This window comes from Triturus cristatus, chromosome 1_1, assembly GCF_964204655.1.
Source record: "Triturus cristatus chromosome 1_1, aTriCri1.1, whole genome shotgun sequence".
NCBI classification, from domain to species: Eukaryota; Metazoa; Chordata; class Amphibia; order Caudata; family Salamandridae; genus Triturus; species Triturus cristatus.
This window is the reverse complement of record NC_140579.1, coordinates 1,201,260,808-1,201,281,973: the sequence shown is the minus strand read 5'-3', so window position 1 is coordinate 1,201,281,973 and position 21,166 is coordinate 1,201,260,808. Positions and strand designations below refer to the sequence as shown.

At 50.4% G+C, this 21,166-nt stretch overlaps 1 protein-coding gene across 3 annotated transcripts in view; it reads right to left on the bottom strand.

The window, feature by feature from the left end:
- LOC146871825 (ATP-dependent chromatin remodeler CHD8-like) overlaps positions 1-21,166 on the bottom strand; it is a 3,469,548-nt gene that overhangs the window by 65,605 nt on the left and 3,382,777 nt on the right. For all 3 annotated transcript variants that reach the window (XM_085651762.1, XM_085651758.1, XM_085651757.1), the window contains one exon: positions 20,615-20,797. In XM_085651762.1, coding sequence (XP_085507888.1) covers positions 20,615-20,797 — 183 coding nt within the window. The remainder of the gene's footprint in view (positions 1-20,614; positions 20,798-21,166) is intronic.

The window sequence follows — 21,166 nt, the reverse complement described above, 5'->3', positions numbered from 1 at the left end:
AAGATAACAAATAATTTAAAAAAGCTTTGTCGCTATTTGAAAACTCAGAAAATAGCCATGGTGTCCCACCGGGTCCCTGAGAAGGATTGGGGAGCGGGGTTGTGGGGACACTTTGAGTGATGGGAGGGATACCCTGTTAGACCTGCCTGAGCAGAGCAGGATGGTGTATGCCCATATGAAAGAGGGCCTTGATGATGCGTTCTGGTTTCTCCCCAGAAATGTCCAGGCTGGAGATTTAGGACCTGTAAGAAGCTGGAGGGTACCACTTGGGTTGAATATGTGTCTTTCTTTTGCAGAGCAATGGATTGCTGGGTAAAAGGTAGCAAAGTGAAAACCTTTGAGCAATTGTGTGACTTGTTCGCATGGCAGCATTTATCTAGCAACTGTTTTCCAGAGCTACGCCAGCACCTTGTTGATAGCAAGCTCACTAAACCTAGGAAGCTTGCTGAGGAGGCGGACCGCTGGGTGAGCACCCGGGTTCGCAAGGGTCTTGTGGGAGACTTCGCCAAAGGTGGGCAGGGTCCCCAGCAGAGGAGTGGGGGGACAGGGGTAAACAGAGAGAGTCCCAGAGAGGACCCCAAAATAATTCCCCAGGGAGCCAAGTGGAGGTGTCCCAGCCTCCGCCCTGAAAAGAAGCCTGTGTCCCTGACAGGTAGGCCTGTTCAGAGGGGGCCCCTTACTTGCTTTAAGTGTGGTCAAGTGGGCCACAGGTATGATCCTCAGTGTCCCCTGAAGGACACCAATGCACCACCCCGTGCACCCCCCTGCCAGATTGCCAGTGTAGCCCTGGGAGGGGAAGAGATGGGTGTCCAAAGTGGGTGGGATCCCATAGAATTGACCCTTTTCCCACTATGAGACATTGAGAAGGTCCCTAACCCCCACACTGCTTGCTAACACTAAGAAGTACAGGCAGTGGGTAACAATCAATGGCCATAGGGTGGAGGTTCTGAGGGACACAGGGGCTAGTGTGACTGCTGTCAGCTCCCGGTTGGTGTCCAAAGAGCAGATTGTCCCCCATGCATTCTGCCCAGTAGTGTCAGCAGACAACTCTGAGAGCCAGTGTGAAGTGGGTCAAGATACCTTTGAGGGGGGGGGGGGGTCTCAGGAACTCTCCAAGTAGCAGTGAGGCCAGCTATGCCGGTAGACTGTCTGTTGGGCAACGATTTAGAGTACTCCCCGTGGGCTACGGTGGAGAGGAAGTCTCATTTGGAAATGTTGGGTCTGCCTGAGTGGGCGTGTGCGACCACTCGGTCCATGGCAGCCAGTAAGGATGTTCAGAAGGACCTGGAGCCTGAAAGTATGGCCCAGGCCCCTGCCTTAAAGATAAGGGGCAGGGGGCACGGGAAACCGGCCCTCATGGTTCCCACAGTCCAGGAAGGAGCAGACCTTGAGGGGGATGCCCTGGAACCTACAGAAGAACAAGTAGCCGAACTGGGGGACCTACCGGAGCTGACCCATTGGCAGCAGGAAGGAGGGCCCACCAGGGAGGAATTTTGTGAACAGCAGAGAACGTGCCCTTCTCTTGATGGACTGCGGCGGCAGGCCACAGCCCAGGCAGCAGGTGACCAGTCAGGATCACATATGATCTATTGGGAGAATGACTTCCTTCACAGGGAGCCTAAGGCTGCTGAGCCTGGGTCAGCCCGTGTGCTGGTGGTACCCCAGAGCTTCAAAGCCTTCCTACTGGGGTTGGCTCACGATGTACCATTGGCTATACATCTGGGGCAGACCAAGACCTTTGAGAGGCTGGTCACCCACTTCTATTGGCCCCAGATGCGCAAGAGCTCAGATGCTCACTGCAGGACATGTGAGACTTGCCAGGCAAGTGGAAAGAGCGGGGGAAAGATCAAGGCCCCGCTCCAGCCCTTCCCGGTTGTCAGTACTCCATTCGAGCGAGTGGGCATTGACATTGTGGGGCCTCTGGACCCCAGGACAGCCATGGGCAACAGGTTCATCCTGGTCTTGGTGGACCATGCCACCCAGTACCCTGAAGCAATCCCCCTCAGGACAGTGACGGCCCCCATGGTGGGACGCGCACTGATGGGGATTTTCTCCCGTGTGGGATTCCCCAGAGAGGTGGTGTCCGATAGGGGTACTAATTTTATTTCCAAATATATGAAATCTCTGTGGGAGGAGTGCGGAGTAACGTACAAGTTCACGACTCCTTACCACCCCCAAGGTAACAGGCTGGTTGAGAGATTCAACCGGACCCTTAAGGGCATGATTATGGGCCTAGAGGAGCCCATGAGGTGTAAGTGGGATGTCCTCTTGCCATGCCTGTTTGCTTACCGTGAGGTGCCACAGAAGTCTCTAGGGTTCAGTCCCTTTGAATTGCTCTATGGTCACCCGGTAAGAGGGCCTCTGAGTCTGGTCAAGGAAGGCTGGAGAGCAATCTCCCAGGAAGCCTCCCCAGGATGTGTTTAGCTACATGCCGGCCTTCAGGAACCAAACTCGGCGTTTCAGGAAACTTGCTGAGGCAAATCTGGAAGCCAGCCAGGAAGAGATGAAACGCTGGTACGATCAGAATGCCGCTCTGATCGAGTTTCAGCCTGGTCAAAAGGTGTGGGTCATGGCCCCAGTGAGGTGGTGGAGCGCAAGAGTCCTGTTACCTACTTGGTGGACTTGCAGTCTCCCTGGAACCCTCTGCGGGTCCTGCATGTCAACCGCCTGAAGCCCCACTTTGAGAGGTCTGAAGTGGGCATGCTACTAGCTACAGATGCTGGAACGGAAGAGGAGAGTGAGCCTCTTCCCGACCTCCTGTGGGCTGAGGAAAAAGATGGGTCAGTGGAGGGCGTGGTCCTCTACATCACACTGACTCCTGAACAGCAGAGTGATTGTCGCCAACTGTTGGGGCAATTCAGTGATTTGTTCTCCCTGGTGCCTAGTTTCACCGATTGGTGTCTCCATGATGTGGACACTGGGGATAGTCCTCCCATGAAGCATAAGGCTTACCGAGTGACTGACCGGGCAGAGCGTACATTAAGGAGGAGGTCTCCAAAATGTTTAGGGGGTGATTGAGTTCTCTTGCAGCCCTTGGTCCAGCCCAGTGGTCCTGGTACCCAAGGCTGCGGTGCCTGGTGCCACCCCGGAACTTCGGCTCTGCGTGGACTACAGAGGTCTCAATTCAGTCACCAAGACTGACGCGCACCCCATCCCCAGAGCTGATGAGCTCATACATCGGCTAAGGGCTGCACGGTACCTTAGCACGTTTGATTTGACGTCCGGGTTCTGGAAGATAACCTTGACCGATGGGTCAAAGGAGAGTTTGGCGTTCTCCACGCCTGATGGACACGGGTGATGCCCTTTGGGATGAAGAATGCACCTGCCACCTTCCAGAGGTTGGTCAACAGAGTGTTGGTTGGGCTGGAAGATTTCAGCGCCGCCTACCTGGATGACATTGCAGTGTTTAGTTCCTCATGGGAGGGCCACCTGCGCCACCTCTGGGAAGTGTTGATGGCACTGCGAAAGGCAGGCCTCGCAATCAAGGCAAGCTAGTGCCAGATTGGGCAGGGTTCTGTGGTGTACTTAGGACATCAGGTGGGGAGCGGCCAGGTGGCGCCCCTACAACCCAAGATTGAAACCATCCTGGCTTGGGAGCCTCCAAGGACCCCGCATCAGGTGAGAGCCTTTTTAGGACTCACAGGTTATTACAGGAGGTTTGTCAAAGGGTATGGCAACATTGTTGCACCCTTGATTGAGCGGACTTCTAAAAAGCAGCCAAAGATTGTGAACTGGACTGACACCTGTCAGAAAGCTTTCGATGCCCTGAAGACTGCCATGTGCTCTGCACCAGTACTCCAGGCACCCAACTTTTCAAAGGAATTTGTTGTCCAGACAGACGCTTCCGAGTGTGGTGTGGGGGCCATTCTGTCACAGATCAATGAAGAGGGCCTAGACCAACCTGTGGCCTTCATTATTAGAAGGTTGCTCTCCCGGGAACAGAGGTGGAGTGCAATTGAACATGAGGCATTTGCTGTGGTCTGGGCATTGAAGAAGCTGAGACCATACCTGTTTGGGACTCACTTCCAGGTTCAGACAGATCACAGGCCCCTCAGATGGTTGATGCATATGAGGGGTGGAGAATCCAAAGTTGTTGAGGTGGTCCATTTCTCTTTAGGGTATGGACTTTATGGTGGAACACCGCCCTGGTACAGAACACGCCAACGCTGACGGTCTGTCCAGCTTTTCCGCCTCAGTGATGAGAACTCCCAGGGGGTGGGTAGTTCTCCCCACATTTCAGCTGGAGGGGACGCGCATTAGACCTGGCACCATTGGCGTAGGTCTCCCTTCCATTTTTGTCGTTTATGTCCCCTTCATGGTTGCTGGCGTTAGATGTTCTGGGCGCTGTGCCACTGCCATTCAGTGACACAGCGCGAATGCTCCTTATTATAAAATACCTGATGAACCGGTGTAGTTCTAGTAGTACCAAAGAACATGCTAGGGAGGTCGAATTTGGTATGCTTCCGCTTCAAATATTAACGTGCATCTGGTAGTAGTGATTGTCTTTATGTTCTGTGTGTGCAATTGCCGCTTTTGGAAAGTAGGTATCTTTTTGTCGAAGTCTTTCTGTGTGTTTCGCTGGTATGTGTATTGGTTGTCTGGTTTACAGTGCCAGGGCAGGCCGGGGCTGACCTGGGTCGAATGGAGCAATCTGCCGTTGAAGTATGGGGAGGGGTGACCCCTTTGATCTGAGCAGGGCTGTGCCTGGCAAGGTGAATGATGGCTCCACCTCTCGCTGGGTGTCTGATGGTGGGCCCCTCTCCCTGGAAGGGAGGATGCAGCCTCAGAAATAAAGTGACCCAAGTCGACACCAAACTGGTTCTGGCCGGGTCGAGTGATTTGTGACTTTCTCAAGAACAAAGACTTTTGATGTATAAAGATCTGATCTGAAACTCCTTCGGGGTGTAACTTCGGGATGCCAAGACGAACCTCTGGCCGTGTAACGAGAGGAAGAGGACTTTGAAACTTTCATCCATCCACTGAAGCAACTACCCAAGGGCCTGACTTGAGCTTGCCCCCTGCCGAAGCCCAGGGACATTAGACTTCATTCCTCAGCAGCCCGGATTCCTATTTAGAGAAATCCTACTCGCAGGTGAAGCCACTGTCGAGAAATCCAAGGCCTCTGGATCTACTGTGGGGAACGCCTGCATTTGCCTTGTCTACGGAAACTATTGCTATCGCCATTGTGGGCCGCTGCAGTTGAGAAGCTGCGCCGCTGAGTGCCCGCAGTTGACTTGTCTACGGAAACTATTGCTGTCGCCATTGTGGGCCGCTGCAGTTGAGAAGCCGCGCCGCTGAGTGCCTGCATTTGCCTAGTCTACGGAAAGGATTAGTTACTTACATGTAATCCTAGTTCTCTTCCAGGGGTATACTCATCAACGTCATAAGCACTAGAATATTCCCGCCCATGCGCGGGACCCCGGAAACATAATCATATATGTGACCTACATATATGCATCTCCACGTATATATATATACATATATATATATATATATATATATATATATAAATAATAAAAAAGCAAATGCAGCCTTTCACAACCGGAGCTGAATAATGCTGTAAGGACTCCCCTGTATATTATGAATAATATATCTAATATAAACAATTTATCATAAAAACAGGGAAGAGAACAACAGCAAAGCATGTTTGAAAACTGTTTTAATGCTTAGCATTTAGCCGAAAACCTCAGATAGGACTGAAAGCATTGACAGCTCACAGGCTGCATTGCAGAAAACTACAGCCTAGAAAGGCTAGAAAGCTAACTCATAGCAACATAGAAAAACTGGCACCGTGCCTTTAAGGCAGCCATGACCCCTAGCTTCCCATCATGCCTCAGGGGTGACAGTTAGGTCAGTTATTCTTTGCGGTGACACAGAGCCATGACACAAAGAGTTGACAATTCCTTAAGAATAAGGATCCTTTGCCCGGGGAGGTGGCAGGGTTGCTTATGACTTTGATGAGGATACCCCTGGAAGAGAACTAGGATTACAGGTAAGTAACTAATCCTTCTCTTCCAGGGGATCCTCATCAATAGTCATAAGCACAAGAATAGAATAGCGAGCCTCACCTCATCCACTGCGGGCAAAGGAAAATAATAATTAGCAATCAAGCTCAGAGAACTAAACTTGACAATTCAGACATTTCTCTTATCTGAACAGATTTCTCAAGGAGGCCTGGCCTACTTGAGTATCCGCCGTGGAGTCGGATTCAAGACAATAATGCCTTTTGAAAGTATGCACAGATCACCAGGTTGCTACCTTGCAAATTTCTACCATCGGAACGTCATGCAAGAAAGCTATTGTACCAGTTTTCCCCCTAGTGGAGTGTGCTTTAGGTGACAACAATAGGGGTTTATTTGCCATCTGGTAGGCCAATTTTATAAAGGACACTATCCATCTGGAAATGGACCTTTTGGTAGCTGGAAAACCTGTCCTCATGGAACCATAATTTAAAAACAATTGCTCCGATTTTCTAATGACCTTCGTTCCCTCTAGACAGAATTTAAGCACGCTCTTAACGTCTAAGGAATGGAGTGACATTTCCGCAGGAGTAGTGGGATTGGGAAAGGACGGTAAGGAAATTGACTGATTAACATGAAAATGAGATACAACTTTCGGTAGAAAAGCAGGGTGAGTCCTTAACACTACTCTGTTGTGGTGAAAGATAGTATATGGCTCTTTGGAAGACAGCGCTTGGATTTCGCTTACTCTACGCGCTGATGTAATCGCGACTAAGAAAGCCGTCTTCCATGTCAAATGTTGCAGCGTGGCTTTATGGATGGGCTGAAAAGGAGGACCCATCAATCGAGAGAGGACTAGATTCAACTCCCAAGGAGGAGAAGGAGGCTGAACAGGGGGATACACTTTTTTCCACCCCTGTAGGAAATCCTTGACCACCTGTAGTTGAAAAAAGGAAGTTTGGTTTGGAGACTTTCTGTAGGTCATTATGGCCACTAAACGTACTTTGATCGAAGAATACTTCAACCCTGATTTAGCCAAGTACAGGAGGTAAGGAAGAATAACCTCCTCCTGCCCGATGGTTGGATCAAAATGATTACGAGTGCACCACAAGTAGAACCGTTTCCACTTAAAGGAGTACGAAGCCCTTGTGGAAGGTCTCTTTGCCTCCTTTAGTATATGCATACAGTCCTGTGGTAAGTTCAAATGTCCATATTGCAGGACCTCAGGTGCCATGCTGCCAAGTTCAGTGAGGGAAAGTTGGGATGTAGAATCTTCCCGTCCATCTTGGTCAGTAGGTCCGATCTGCAAGGAAGCCTCCTGTGGGGGTGCATCGACAGCTGTAATAGGTCCGGGTACCACCACTGCAGAGGCCAGTCTGGGGCTATCAGAATCATTGACATGTTGGACCGGATGAGCTTGGATACCACCTTCGGAATCAGAGGCAGGGGAGGAAAGGCGTATGCAAATAATCCGGACCAATCCATCAAAAGAGCATTCCCCTTCGTCCCTGGACGGTGGAACCTGGAGGCGATGGCGTGGCATTTTTTGTTTAGATCGTCTACAAACAGATCTATGGAAGGCTGCCCCCACTGATGGAAAATTTCTGCCAGTACTTCGTCGTTTAGCACCGTCTGGCTGATCTTCTAAGTGCTGGCTGAGTGTGTCTGCTCGCACGTTTCGTTCCCCTGGGAGGTGCACCGCTGTGATGGAGAGACCCCGGGCTAGAAGCCAAGGCCATATCTTTTGAGCTTCCAGGGAGAGAGGGCGAGAACGCGTACCACCCGGTTTGTTCAGGTAATACAAGGTGGTCGTGTTGTCCGTTTGGATGAGGACTGAGTTGGACACGATCGAGGGCTGAAAAGCTTTCAGAGCTAGATGGACTGCTCGCAGCTCTAACATGTTTATGTGGTAGGATTGCTCCTTGACGGACCACCGCCCTTGCATCTGTAGGCAATCCATGTGTGCTCCCCATCCCTGCAGAGATGCATCTGTTACCAAGGACTGGGTTGGAACAGGTTGATGGAAGGGGACTCCTCTTAAGAGATTCTGTGGTCGAGTCCACCATAGAATGGACGACTTTGCTGCTTGTGAAAGCACAATCCGGTCTTCCCAGAGACCCGTTGCCTGGTTCCACTTGTCCTCCAGGTCCTGCTGTAAAGGCCTCATTCTCAGCCTGGAGTTGGGAATGAGGACTATGCAAGAAGCCATTGATCCCAATAGGGACGCCACTTGTCGGTCCGTTGGGCGATTTGTCTGGAGAAGAACTTTGCACTTCTGTCGAATTGAAAAAAGTCTCTGATCCGAAGGAAACGCTCTTCCTAGATTTGTATCTAGAACGGAGCCCAGGTAATGGATGACCTGTTAAGGCTGGTGAACCGACTTCTCCATATTCACGTGCAGGCCTAGCCTGCGGAGCATAGAAAGACACACTTGGAAGTCGCTTTTTACCTGTTGAGGAGATGGCCCTTTCAAGAGCCAATCGTCCAAGTACGGATATAAGAATAGTCCTCTTCTGTGTAGATCCGCGGCTACCACTGCCATGCACTTGGTAAAGACTCGTGGGGCAGATTTTAGTCCGAAGGGCAACACCCTGAACTGGTAGTGACTGCTGCCGACCACGAATCGCAGAAATTTGCGATGACGAGGAATTACAGGAATGTGGACATACGCATCCTGGAGATCCACTGAACACATCCAAATGTGGACATATTTGATGAAGTGCCAGCATGCGAAATTTCTCTTTCAAGATGACTTTGTTCAGCGACGGAAGGTCCAGGATAGGTCTGAACTTGTGCTCCTGATCTCTTTTCAGTACAAGGAAGTACCTGGAGTACACCCCCTTTCCTCGCTGAGAGTGGGGAACTTTCTCTGTGAGAAGTTGGCCTGATTTATGATGTCACTAATTCTAGTGTACACCTTGTATCAGTCCAAACAACCCTTATGGTGATTGGTTGTAAAGTCAACCTTATAGACCAGCTATCCCAGTGGTAGCATGGACAAGAGCAGTCTTAGGCTAAACTCTGAATGGCATGTGAAGCCAGCTGTTATACCATATATAATCCCTTGAATACCAAATGAAAGGACACCACAACAGGTATATATATATAAAATAAAGTGTATTTATTCTAGTCAAACCCTCAGCACTCTTTATGAGATTCGAGGTAAGAGCAACACAGTCTTATTCAAGCATACATTAAGTCACACAGGTAAGTAATACAGTTAGGCCCTAGGGGCCACGCAAACCATATACTAAGTAAGTGGTATAAGGACCACTGTCACGGAAATAGGATAGGCCTAGGCCTAGGGAATCGCTGGGGCTACACTACACTAGCAACAGTTAGGAAGTGGGAGGCCCACGGGATTCAGGTGCAGAGTGGAAACACTCAAGCGTAATGCGTATAATCGATAGAAATAGTACAGTTTAGAATTAATAAGATTTAGGACACTTCTGGAGTAGCTAGGAAGTCGAGACTTGAGAACTAGACACTAGGATAGTCAATACCCTGATGAGCACCGGAGTACCCAAGTAACCTAGCCCACGGGCTGCGGGTGCATAGGTGTGAACTTGCGTCGGGTTTCGTTGTCGACTCCTATGGATGCCTGAAGGAAAGATGCTGACAGGCAGTCAGTGAAGAGTGTCCGGTGGATCCCAAGGCCGGGATCAAGAAGGAAGGATACCTGCAAGCAGAAGGGACAGAGTCTGGGTCACTAGCCAGTGACCACGTGGAACCAGGAAGGAACCAGGCGATGTCAGGAGATTGCAGGTGAAGAGGTGAAGCTTGTCGCAGCAGCCACGGGTACCAGGAGATGTCAAGGACGACCAGGAGGCGAGCTGGCCCACGAAGGCTCGTGCTGTCGGCGGCGTCGAAGTCGAACTAGGACTCACCAAGCCTTGGCAAGCGGAACCCACGAAGAATGGAGGACTTGCTTCTGTGCAGACCAGGAAGGTCTGGGGTGCTTCTCTTTTACAGAGGAGCAGGAGCCGGTCTGGAGGAACCAAACCAGCAGTGGAAAATTGAAGGTGTGTCGTCGCAAAGGTTACTAGCCAACGGGCAAGCAACCGGACAGACGCGGCAAGCAGGGAAATGCAGAAGGGCCTCACGCAGGACTCGTGGAGTGTGGGGGGCTGATCTTCGGTGCAGATGGTGCTTGGGGTTGGGGCTTCTCAATCCCCGGTGCACAACCTCGAGGGTGCCTTAGAAACTGCGCTGGAAGATACTCGCCACTTTTCCCAGGTAGCCGGTCCCACGTCTCTCGTCGCCTCCACGGATCACAGCTCGGCTGTGGATGTGGATCAGGGTCGGAGAAGTCTGGAAGTCAAGGCTCTGGTCAGGCTCTGCAGTCGGTCCCTCGTAGAACTTCAGCAAAGCAAAGGGTAAGTATCTTGATGGTGCCTGTTCGCACAGGGTGACCACTCCTTGGCCACAAGGGAGATTCTTCAGTCTTCTTCTTTCGTCGAATGTCGAAGGTCCAGAGTTTCTGTTCAAGTTGCAGGTTCAGGATAATCTAATCTCCTGGGGCCCAGCTACCACACTTATACTAATCTGGGGGGCTGGGTTGCCTGCTAGGTCACGCCTTATGGGTGGGACCTGGGAGGGGGGTGGTTACACCCTCTTCCCTTTGTCCAGTTTCGCGCCAGGACTGGGGCTGGAGTGCCCCAGCACCGGTTTGAACTGGACTATGCGTGGGACACCTTGTGTGCCCCAGGCAGTGTCTAGTTTCTTTCATACCTCCCTGCCCCAATACACTAAGGCCTGTCTGGGGTGGTGCTCGCACCTCCCAAGGCAGGAAACCTATTGTCCAAGCCTCCCGTGCCGGGATCACTCCCAGCAGCAGGAGGTCAGACTTGTGTCGTGGCAGCAGCATCCATTTTGTGATGCTGGGGCTCTGGTTAACCGGGTAAGTAGGGTTCAACATGTCTTCTCCCTCTAGAAGGGAGGGATAATATCCTCATCACCAGAAATGGGATGGGGGTATTATTCCAAAGTGTTAGACACCTTACACGACATGTTTTGATAAAGCCAAACCATAATTACCATAACCGTTTAAGATTATAAGGCACTTTAAGAGTATATGGTAGGCTATATCATAGAACAGCTATAAGGACATGGTTCCGAAAGCTGCATACAGGCTCAGCTCATGCTAGAGCACTATCTCACATGTTACCAAGCACTCTGCCTCCAGGATTGTTAAGGCCTGCCATGGGAGTGGCTGATAGGTACACATGTGTCTATATATAAGGTAGGTATAGGAATACTACACTTAAGCAAGGGGTGAGTACACGACCTTGCCCCAGCTGAGTGATCAGCCAGTTGTGTCATAATGGAAGGCCAGGCCAGGGGTGGCATAATACATGCTGCAGCCCCTGGTAGGCCTAGGGTACACCTATGCCCTGGGTACCTAAGGTACACTGTACAGGGGCCAATAAGGTGATCCTATCCAATTGGGTTATGCACCTAAAGTACATAGTATTAATTTAGACAGAGAACAGCAGGGCTGTGGGTCTGATTAGCAGGCCCACAGCCACATCTAAGTCGAAAACCAGTAAAGCAAAAGCAAAAAGTGGGGGTGAACATAGAAAGCAGACCCTACTCTCCTACATTCTCTATGGCCTTTTTTTGCAGAAGAGCCATCACTTCTTGTTGTAGCAACTTTAGCTGGTGAGGACGAGATCTTTTTGGAGGAATGCCCTTTGGAGACACACGGAAACGTAGTGCATATCTATTGCGCAGTATACTGAGCACCCAACGATCTTTTGTTATGTTGCACCACTCTTTCAGGTGACATGGAACACTTCCTCCCACTGAAGTGGGCAACGGCGTCAGAGGAAGCTTTGGTTCATTGCTTTCCTGCTGTTCGAGTTGTGGAGGAGGATTGCTGTTGATTACCTCCTCTACCTCTGTTCGACTTTCGACCTTGAAACTGCGATCTTCCCTGGTTTTTGCTTTGGGACCACTGAGGGGCTTGAACCCTCTGTTGGTATCCCTTGTGCTGGTTGGGTCTGTATCTTCGTCTGAATTCCTTTTTCTTTTCTAACCCCACCGCCTTCAAAGTGTCTAGCTCGGCTTTCATTCGAGCCATATCTTCATCCGTGTCGGAGCCAAACAATGAAGAACCAGAAAAAGGCAGGTTAAGGATCCTCTGCTGAGCATCCGGTTTAAGACCTGTAAGCCTTAACCAGGCAGACCTTCTTGCGCAAATGCCATGCGCATACGAATGCGCCGATAGAATGGCACCATCCACTGCAGTGCTAATCATTTGATTAGCTACCAGGGACCCTTTTGTAATGACTTCCTCAAAGTCCTTCTGATCCTCCTTTGGTAGCTTCTCTTTGAAACGATCCAAAGAATTCCATATGGATCTGTTGTACCGACCTAATAAGGCTGCTGCACTGGAGATTTTAAGCGAAGACGCTGCAGAACCACAAACCTTTCGTCCCCAAGAATCTTGGGACTTACTTTCTTTATCCGGAGGGACCAACGCATGTGTAGAAACTGCGTGCATTTTACGTGCCGCTGCGACGATCACTGAATCCGTAGGCGGATCCATTTTCAAAAACACCGGGTCTGCATCAGCAGGCTTGTATTTCTTTTGAATTCTGGCCAGTGTAGCCTTAATCGCTGAGGGTGTTAGAAAAATATCCATTACTGGTTCCAGAAGCCCAGGAACCAGAGGTAGCAACGGTCGCGAAGCAGATCTTTGGTGCAGCGTCTCGAAGATCACTGTTGTTGCGACCTGAGGGGTGGACATTTCAATGTTTAGTTTCTGTGCCCCTCTCTGCAGCACATCATGATATATGTTAATGTCATCTATCGGAGACACTCTCGACTGAGGGCTGTCCGATAGAGTAGGCGAATAGTCCCTCTTAGAGGAGTGGGTGGAGGAAGATGACCATGAAGGAGATCTCCTTCTTCGGTGATGAGACGTAGAAGGTCTGCGTTCCTTAGATCTTCCTGTCCGGTGCGGACGTACCGGCGAAGGCGATCTATCCACCTCCTGTACCAATATTTGTAGAGGGGATCTGTGGACAGGGCTTGTGTATTCTTCCTCTCTTCTCGATGCTCCCGCTGGAGTCTTACTCCAGTGATGGACTGGTAAAAGCCATCTTGGGGATAGATTTATAGAAGGAGAGGTCCTCCTCTGATGTGATAGTGACCTCTGTCGTGATCTCCTCGAATGATGTTCTGGTGACGCAGATGGAGAATGCCTCGACGGACGTCTCGAGGAATGAGAGGATGAGTGTCTCGAGGCTGATTCAGTCACTAAAACCACTGAACCCTCTTCAGATCTATGTGATGTGGGTCTTGATGTCGAGCGTATAGCCCGCTCCAGCGGAGCCCTCCTCGACGTCGATCTAGATCTTCTTCTAGCCGTCGAAGCTCGACCAGGTTCTGGGAGAGGTCTCGACGTTGACTCAGTTTGTTTCAACGTCGAATGTCCCGACGGCAAATGGTGCATCGACAACAGAAATGCACTTCTTCGTCTCGAAGTCGAGCGCTGTGGGATCGGCGGCGCAGAAGGACTTCCTCTCCTTGACGCCGATCGTCGGTGGGATGACGACGGCGGAGGGCTTCTGGTTCTCGACGCCGATCGTTGCTGGACTGACGTCGGCGGGGGGCTTCTAGACCTTGACACCGATCGTCACCGGGATGACGACGGTAGAGGGCTTTTTGTTCTCGACGCCGATCGCCGCCTGGTTTGCGACGGCGGAGAACTCTCTCCCCTCGACGTCGAACGTCGTCTGAGTAACGGCGACGGAGGGTTGCCAGCTCTCGACGTCGACCGACGTCGACGGAGGTCTACTGATTCTTGACGCCGATCGTCGCCGGGTTGACGATGGCGGAGGACTTTGGCTCATTGACGCCAATCGTCGCTGAGTTGACGTCGGCGGTGGACTGGAACTCCTCCACATCGAACGTCGCCGGATTGACGGCGGCGGAGGCTCCCGAATCCTCGACGTCGGCGTTGAATGTAGGGACGTACCTTCATGCCTGTGTTCTCTCGACGGCAAGCCCGCCGTCGACGGTCGTTTCTTAGATGCATGCCCCTCCGGTGGCTGTTTTCTCAGCGCCGACCGACGCTGATGGATTCTTACTCATAGAAGAGGATCTGGGCCTCTTTGAGCCTTTTCTAATCGGAGACCTGCCTCTGGAAGCCTTTTCTGACAGCCCATAAAGACGTATACGCTCCCTGTCTTTCAAAGTTCTTTTAGAGAGAGATTGGCAATGAGGACAAGTCTTGGGAACATGATCTTTAGGCAGGCAAAGAATACAGACTGAGTGAGAGTCTGACCTGGCCTTATTATTACCACAAGAAGGACAGGGATAAAAAAGGGATGGCATTTTGAGTGGAAAAAACACCTATTCTAGTGCTTATGACTATTGATGAGGATCCCCTGGAAGAGAACTATGGCTATCGCCATTGTGGGCCGCTGCAGCCGAGGAGCTGTGCCGCTGAGTGCCTATCTTGGCAATGCTACAAAAAACCTTGTTGACACTATTGTGGGCCGCTGCGAAGCTGTGCCGCTGGGTGCCTGCATCTGCCCTACTACGAGAATCTGAACCACCGGCACTGTGGGCCGCTGCAGCTGAGGAGCTGTGTCGCTGCAGGCCCGCAATGGCTTTGCCACAAGAGTCCTTGATATCATTGTTTTGGGCCGCCACCATCGAGGAGCTGCGACGCTGAGTGCCCATCCTTACTTTGCCACAAGAATCATCGCCATTGCGGGCCGCTGCACCTGAAGAGCTGCGCCGCTGAATGTCCATGCTAGTCCCACATCAGGAGCCTCGTCAACTTCCGCGTGCGCCGGTGGGTGCCGCTTCCACACCCGTCCCAGGATTACCGTGAGTGCACCCTGCGGAATGCCACCGCCCAAGAACTGTGGCCGCTGTGGGTCCGCCTGCTATCCCGCACCTTCCCTGAGGAGCTGTGCATCGTGCCTCTTTACCCTAAGTACCTTGTACATTGTGCACCACCAGGGTCGCATAGATCCCGGCCCGAACCAAGTTTGTTCCACCCGCACGCACAAGTGCTTTCATCGCTCTTGAGACGAATCTGTAATTACATGCATTGTTGTTCTTTGAGCATTTCTCAGTTTCGTGTTTAATCTATATTAAAATAACTATTTTTATAACTACTTGTGGTGTCTATTTTGTAGCGTTTTTCCTGCGTTATTGTGTATGGTCCTAAATGCTTCACACACTGCCTCTGAGATAGGCCTGTCTGCTCGTGCTACCACAGGCTTGACCAGGGGTTATCAAAGGGTGTAGCCCCCTTACTTGGACTTAGGAAGAAGGTTCACTTTGACATCGGCACTAGCCACTGTCGACTAGAGGCCCCCATTTTTAACACTTTGTATTGGCTTTTCATTAGGATGTCAAGTAAATTACTTTACAGATTACTTTTCTTACACAGTGTAGTGTATCTGGATACTGCACTGGGACATTTCCTGTCAACAGGTAAGTCAAAGTGTTTTGGTTATTTGGTTACAGGTTTAGAGACTTTTAAAGATTTTCCAAATCCACACTTGGAAACTTTTTCACAGAAAACAGTCAACGTTATCCTATGGGAGGAAATAGTGTTATCGTATAACAGGTAAGTACTTTGTCGTGGGAGTTGGGTTTCTGGGGTTAGACTCAGGGGTCTCCCAGGATCAAGGATGCACAGCTCCTGGACATAAGCTCGGGGGAAATGTGGGCTCAAGGTAGTACCAAGCGTACACCCTCAGCCGCACTCGGGCGGCCGGGTGTAGAGTGTCGTTGGGTACCCTGTTACTTTCAATGGGCAGTCTCCAGTTTGCAAACACACTGCAGGCTCGGGGACGAAGGTCTTTTGGGTGCGACAACCACTTGGAGAGGAAAGTGGGAATGCCGGGGGTTGGCTAGACACTGTCGGTTGGGCCACCCAAGGTCGTGGAGCGACGGGTGCAGGGGTGTCTTTTAGGGTTGGATCTTCTTACCGGCTCCTGGTCGCCGTTGGTGGGACCTTCCGGATTGAGGCTGCAGGCATCGGCTGGAAGCTTGAAGCAGGTCAGGGATTACTGGATCTCGGGTCTGGATCACCGGGGTATCTCCTCGTGGTGTTGGGCCACTCAAACTCGGGCCATGGGCGACAGGTGCAGACACACGGATTTCGAGTGAGCTGGAGTCTGTTGGTGAACAAATCTGATGTTCATGGGAGACAAAGTCTTTTCTTTGGAAGGCAGGGCAGGTCCTTGGGGTACTTGAGGTTGCTGGCTGCAGGATACACCAGAGTTTCGCTATTGCAGGTTTGGGGTGGGGACAGGCCAGTAGGGATGGAGCCAAGTCAGTGGGCGTCCTCCTCTTCTTAGCTGCGGCACGGCTGTTCAGTCCTTCTTTGCTTCTTGTAGTTTCCTGTCTGACAAGGCAAGGTTCAGGGGTGACCCTAAATGCTAGATTTAGGGGCGTTACAGGTAAGTAAAAGGTTGGGACCAATGGCGGGAACTGAGAGTTGGGCTTCACCTTGCCTCCCCCACCTGAGGGGTGGGGTTGGCAGAGGTGGGTACACCTCTCTTCCTCACTTGGTTTTCCCGCCGGTTCTCCCACCCAGAGTGGGGGTCAGAACGGGTGGTGACCAGTTGCTGGAAGCAGCAAAAGACCTGGGGAAGCTCACAAAGGCAGCAAGCCTTTGAAGCTTCCCCTTCGTGGACCCTGCCTATCCTGGGGGGAGGAGAGTTGGCACCTCATCCCAGGATGTGCATTGTCTCAGACACCCAAGAGCAACAGGCTCTCGACCCAGGACTCCAGAAACATGTCTGGTGGTGGCAGCTGGGGGGCAGCCACTCAGCCTGGACACTCATGTTAGGTCATTTTTCAGGGGGCATCTCTAAGATGCCCTCTATGTGCATTTTTCATCAAATCCCACACTGGCATCAGTGTGGGTTTAATGTGCTGAGAAGTTTGATACCAAAGTTCTTAGTTTTCAGTGCGGAGTTCGTACCGGCAAACTCCCTGCACTATATACTTTTAATGGCATCAATGCACTTACAATGTCTTAGAATGGCTTATACACTGTAGGGGTACAGGGCTCTTGCACCACTCATATATCAGTGTGTGAGTGTAAGGGGACAGGGCCTCTAAGGGTGGCACAATACGTGCTGCAGCCCCTACAGGCCTTCCCTGGTCACAGTACCCTGGGTACCTGTGGTACCATTTGCCAGGGACTGACCTGAGGCCAGAGAGTGCCAATTGGGTTTGGTCTGCAATGCAGTTTTAAGGAAAGGCAGGAGCCCAAGGCACACTCAGTCAAAGTACATCAGCAGTTCAGCAAAATGTGGGGGCAACCATGCAGAAACAGGGCACTTTCTGACACCTTGGTACTGTAGCGGAACTGGCTCTTTTGCCCCTTTTAGTAAGAGGGACTGGACCTCTTGTTTTAGCAAGTGTATGTGTTCTGGAGATAACTTCTGAGATTGTGGTGGAATGATTGAGGGATCGCTGGTAAGCTCCAGGCAATAACCATGTTGGATAATTCCAAGAACCCATTTGTCTGATGTTATAGACTGCCAAATGGGGAGAAATTGGTGAAGTATTCTCCTGACAGGTGTGGTATAATCAGGGGGAAGCGTGCGTAAATCACTGTTTGTTGGGGGAAGGGGAGTTACGGGGAGTGTTGCTCTTACCCCTACCCTTGAAGTTGTTGCCTCTGTAACCTCCTCGAAGAAAATCTCTGGAGGGAGAGGACTGGTTATTATCTTTGTAAGTGGAGGTGCTTTGATCTGGGGATGTTGTTTTTGACCCTCCTCTGTAGAAGGAGCGATGAAAAGAACCTCTGTTGGATGCGGTTTGAAGTGCTCCCATAGATTTATCTACTTCAGTGTCCTTTTTCATCTTTTCTAACGCCTGGTCAACATAGGGTCAAATAGGTGTTATCAAAGGGAGTGTTAAGGGTTGATTGTTAGACCTCAGGATTAAAATCTGAGATCATTAACCAAGCGTGCCTCCTGAGCATGATGCTGGTGTTAATCTCCCTAGCTAGTGTGTGTGTGTAGCATCTAGAGCACATCAAATAGAGGAATTAGAAATGAGCTTACCCTCATTTACAAAGTTCTGTGCTTTAGCCGTATGCTTATCTGGGAGGTATTGGAGAAGTTGCTCCATTTCGTCCCAGTGTGCCCTGTCATACCTAGCTAAAAGGCCTTGGGTATTTTCAATTCGCCATTGACTTGCTGCCTGAGTAGTTATGCGCCTGCCAGAGGCGTCAATTAGTTTGGACTCCTTATCTGGTGGATGAGCATCCCCTGAAGTTTTAGAATTCGCTTGCTTACGAGCGTTTCATACCACTAGGAAATCTAAAGGCAATTGTCCTTAGATAAAGATGGGGTCTGTAGGAGAGGCTTTATATTTTTTGTCCACTCTAGAAGTTAAGATGCAGGCTCTGACTGGGTTTTTAAAAATTTCGTCAGCATGTTGCATCATGCCTTTAAGCATTGGGAGTGATTTTGATGACCTATGTATGGATGCTCGTGTCTCAAACAAGAAATCTTCGTCCAGTGATTCTTTGGGGAGCGATGGTAATGTGCAGCCCTGGCAATGAGTTCATGGTGCGATGCATTTTCGTCTGGAGGAGATGGTTTGGTTGGGTACAAGTCTGGATCAGTGTCACCTGGGGGATCCACTGTGTAATCTGTCAATGGATCTACTGGAATATTTATATCCCTATTATCTGCATCATCGTCGTCATGATGAGAGTGAGGAGAATCTTGAGGGGTAATCAGCACAGGATTCTCAGGTGGTGACGGAAAGGCTGGAGGTGGGGGTGATGGAAAATAAATAAATAAATATGAAATACCAGCATTTGTAAAGTGCACAGCTACCTTCGGAGAGGTGTCCTGGCGCTGGGGGCCGTCGGGAAGATTGAGCGAGCTATTGCCCAGAGTCACAAGCTGCTGAACTAGCCTGCCACTGGCGCCGGGGATCGAACCGTGAGCCCCTGTGTTCCGGAGTCAGCCACCCTGGCCCCTGCACCACACCTATTCCCTAGGAGTTGTAGCCACCGTTTTTTTCTTCAAGGGGATTTTGTAAGAAAGGTCCTCTTCTTGAAGCTTGCATTTCTGAGGTGGTTTTATGTAAATATGACCAGTATGACCTACTATGCAGTCTTTTTTGCTTTGGATCGGGTGTCAATGGAATAATGTCCACTTTCGGATCAAAAGGGGTATCTTTATATTTCGGTGCTGGTGTTTTCGGTGCCGACAGGCTGGCCTTTCGGCCCAGAAGGTTTCAGCTCCAAAGGATGCTTGGCTTTCGGAGCAGGGGTGTTTGGCTCCGAGACGGGCTTATGCTTGGAACCGGAGGCTTTCGGCACAGAGGAGGGTTTTTGTCCACTCGGTACCGAGCCAGAAGGCTTGAATGGTGGTTTTAATGCCGGGCCCAAGGGCGGGGCATCAGAAACGTCGTCTCGGTGCCGACCTTGGCCAGAAGGCAGAGGTGGTGCCAAAGCCTTATGTTTTTTAAGGCCGTTTGTGGGGGCAAGGAGTCTTTGGTACTTACGTCACCTTGACCCTGCGGCAGTTCTTCGGCCTTGAGGTCACTCTCTAGTTCTGAGTCTGCATCTAGTTTGGAGAAGGCTTCCTCCTCCTCTGCTGCCGATGCCTCGATATCTTCTTGGCCGAAGTCTTCACCAAAGATGTGTCCACGATGCTTTGACGCTGCATCTCCCGATGTCGAGCCCATGGATCGCAAAGACTCTTCTTTGATCGAAACGATTTGCAAGCGTCACAATTTTCTTCTTGGTGCTTGGGTGAGTCGGTGTACGAATACTTCGTGTGGCACAGAGGACAGAATTTAGAGTCCGATCCATCGACGGAAAGCTAACCGAGAGCGGTTAGGCCTCGAAGGCCGTCCACAAAGCTTTACGATAGAAGGTCGATTCCCATGGCGAAACGATACACAGAGAAGTGGGAACGTGTACAGACACAATACCGTCGAGGTAGAGAGGATTACGCGTCGAGGGGTACCCGAAAAATGCTTATCAGCAATATACATCCGAACCCGATGGCAGAAAAAAAACAATCTTACAATGGAGTCGATGCCCATGCGCACTATCACCGAAAGGAGGAGTCACCTTACCTCGTGACTAGGAAAGACTTCTTCAAAGACAAACAACTTGCAAACATCCGGACCCAACACTAGATGGAAGGAGTATGCAAAGCATGTGTATCTACAGCACACATTCCTCAAACACATACCTATCTTGGGATGTAAAGGTATGTGCTGTAAAGGCATATTCGTGGTAGATGCTTGCATTGTAAAGGCAATGCGAGGTAAAAGCATTGTGTGGTAATGGGTGCGTGGTAAAGGTATTACATTGCAATGCCCACATTGTAAAGGCTGTGTCCCGTGTATCAGAGTAGGATCCCAAGCTTGAGAATCGAAGGCTAAATTCTTATGCCACCTCTCTTTCCTTATGTCTCCCACCAGAGAAAAAGTACAATGATTAATGAAACCATTAATGAATGCAAAAAGAAATAAAAACTCAAATTTCCCCCAAATCCCACAGAACAGAAAGAGGCCTTCATTACACTGTTTCACCATTGATAGTGAGGAAAGTATTTACATTATACCAATTATAGCAGACACATGAATCGTTTCCTGGGGTCCCAAGAAGAGGGACTGAAACTAAAGCTACTCACAGCTAGGAACCGTGGGTCTACAGAAAACTCAGGATGTCCTTGTAGCCAGGACTCCAGCTCACAGCGCCGTGGTGCATCTTCTCCTAGCATCAACTTGCCCTGTTTGTTCACCACCGGAATCCTAGCTTCTATGTCTATCCAGGGTTCCTGGCACAGTGGCTCTGCCATCCGCTCCACCTTCAACTGCAAGCAAAGCACACATCCTCAGCTTTGGCAGACAAAGCTATGTAAATTAAACTGGAAACTGTTTGCTTCAAAAAGACAAATATGCATGTATGGATATAGCGTAAAGCTAGCCAAGAAGCAGCGGAGAACTGCACATGGTCAAAGACAAATGAAAGATATTGGGATTGAGCAGGTGGGTTGTCAGTGGGAGTGGCACTCTTTCTCATTGACTGTACTAACTACTGATAGATAGGGAGTTAAAAAGCTGAAACGATTTAGTGTGGACCGCAGAATGAAAAGTAGTCCAGTAAAGAAACAATGTGATTGAAGGCGGCACAGATAGCAGGAAATACGGAGCAAAAAGGAAAATACAATATAAGTAGGACT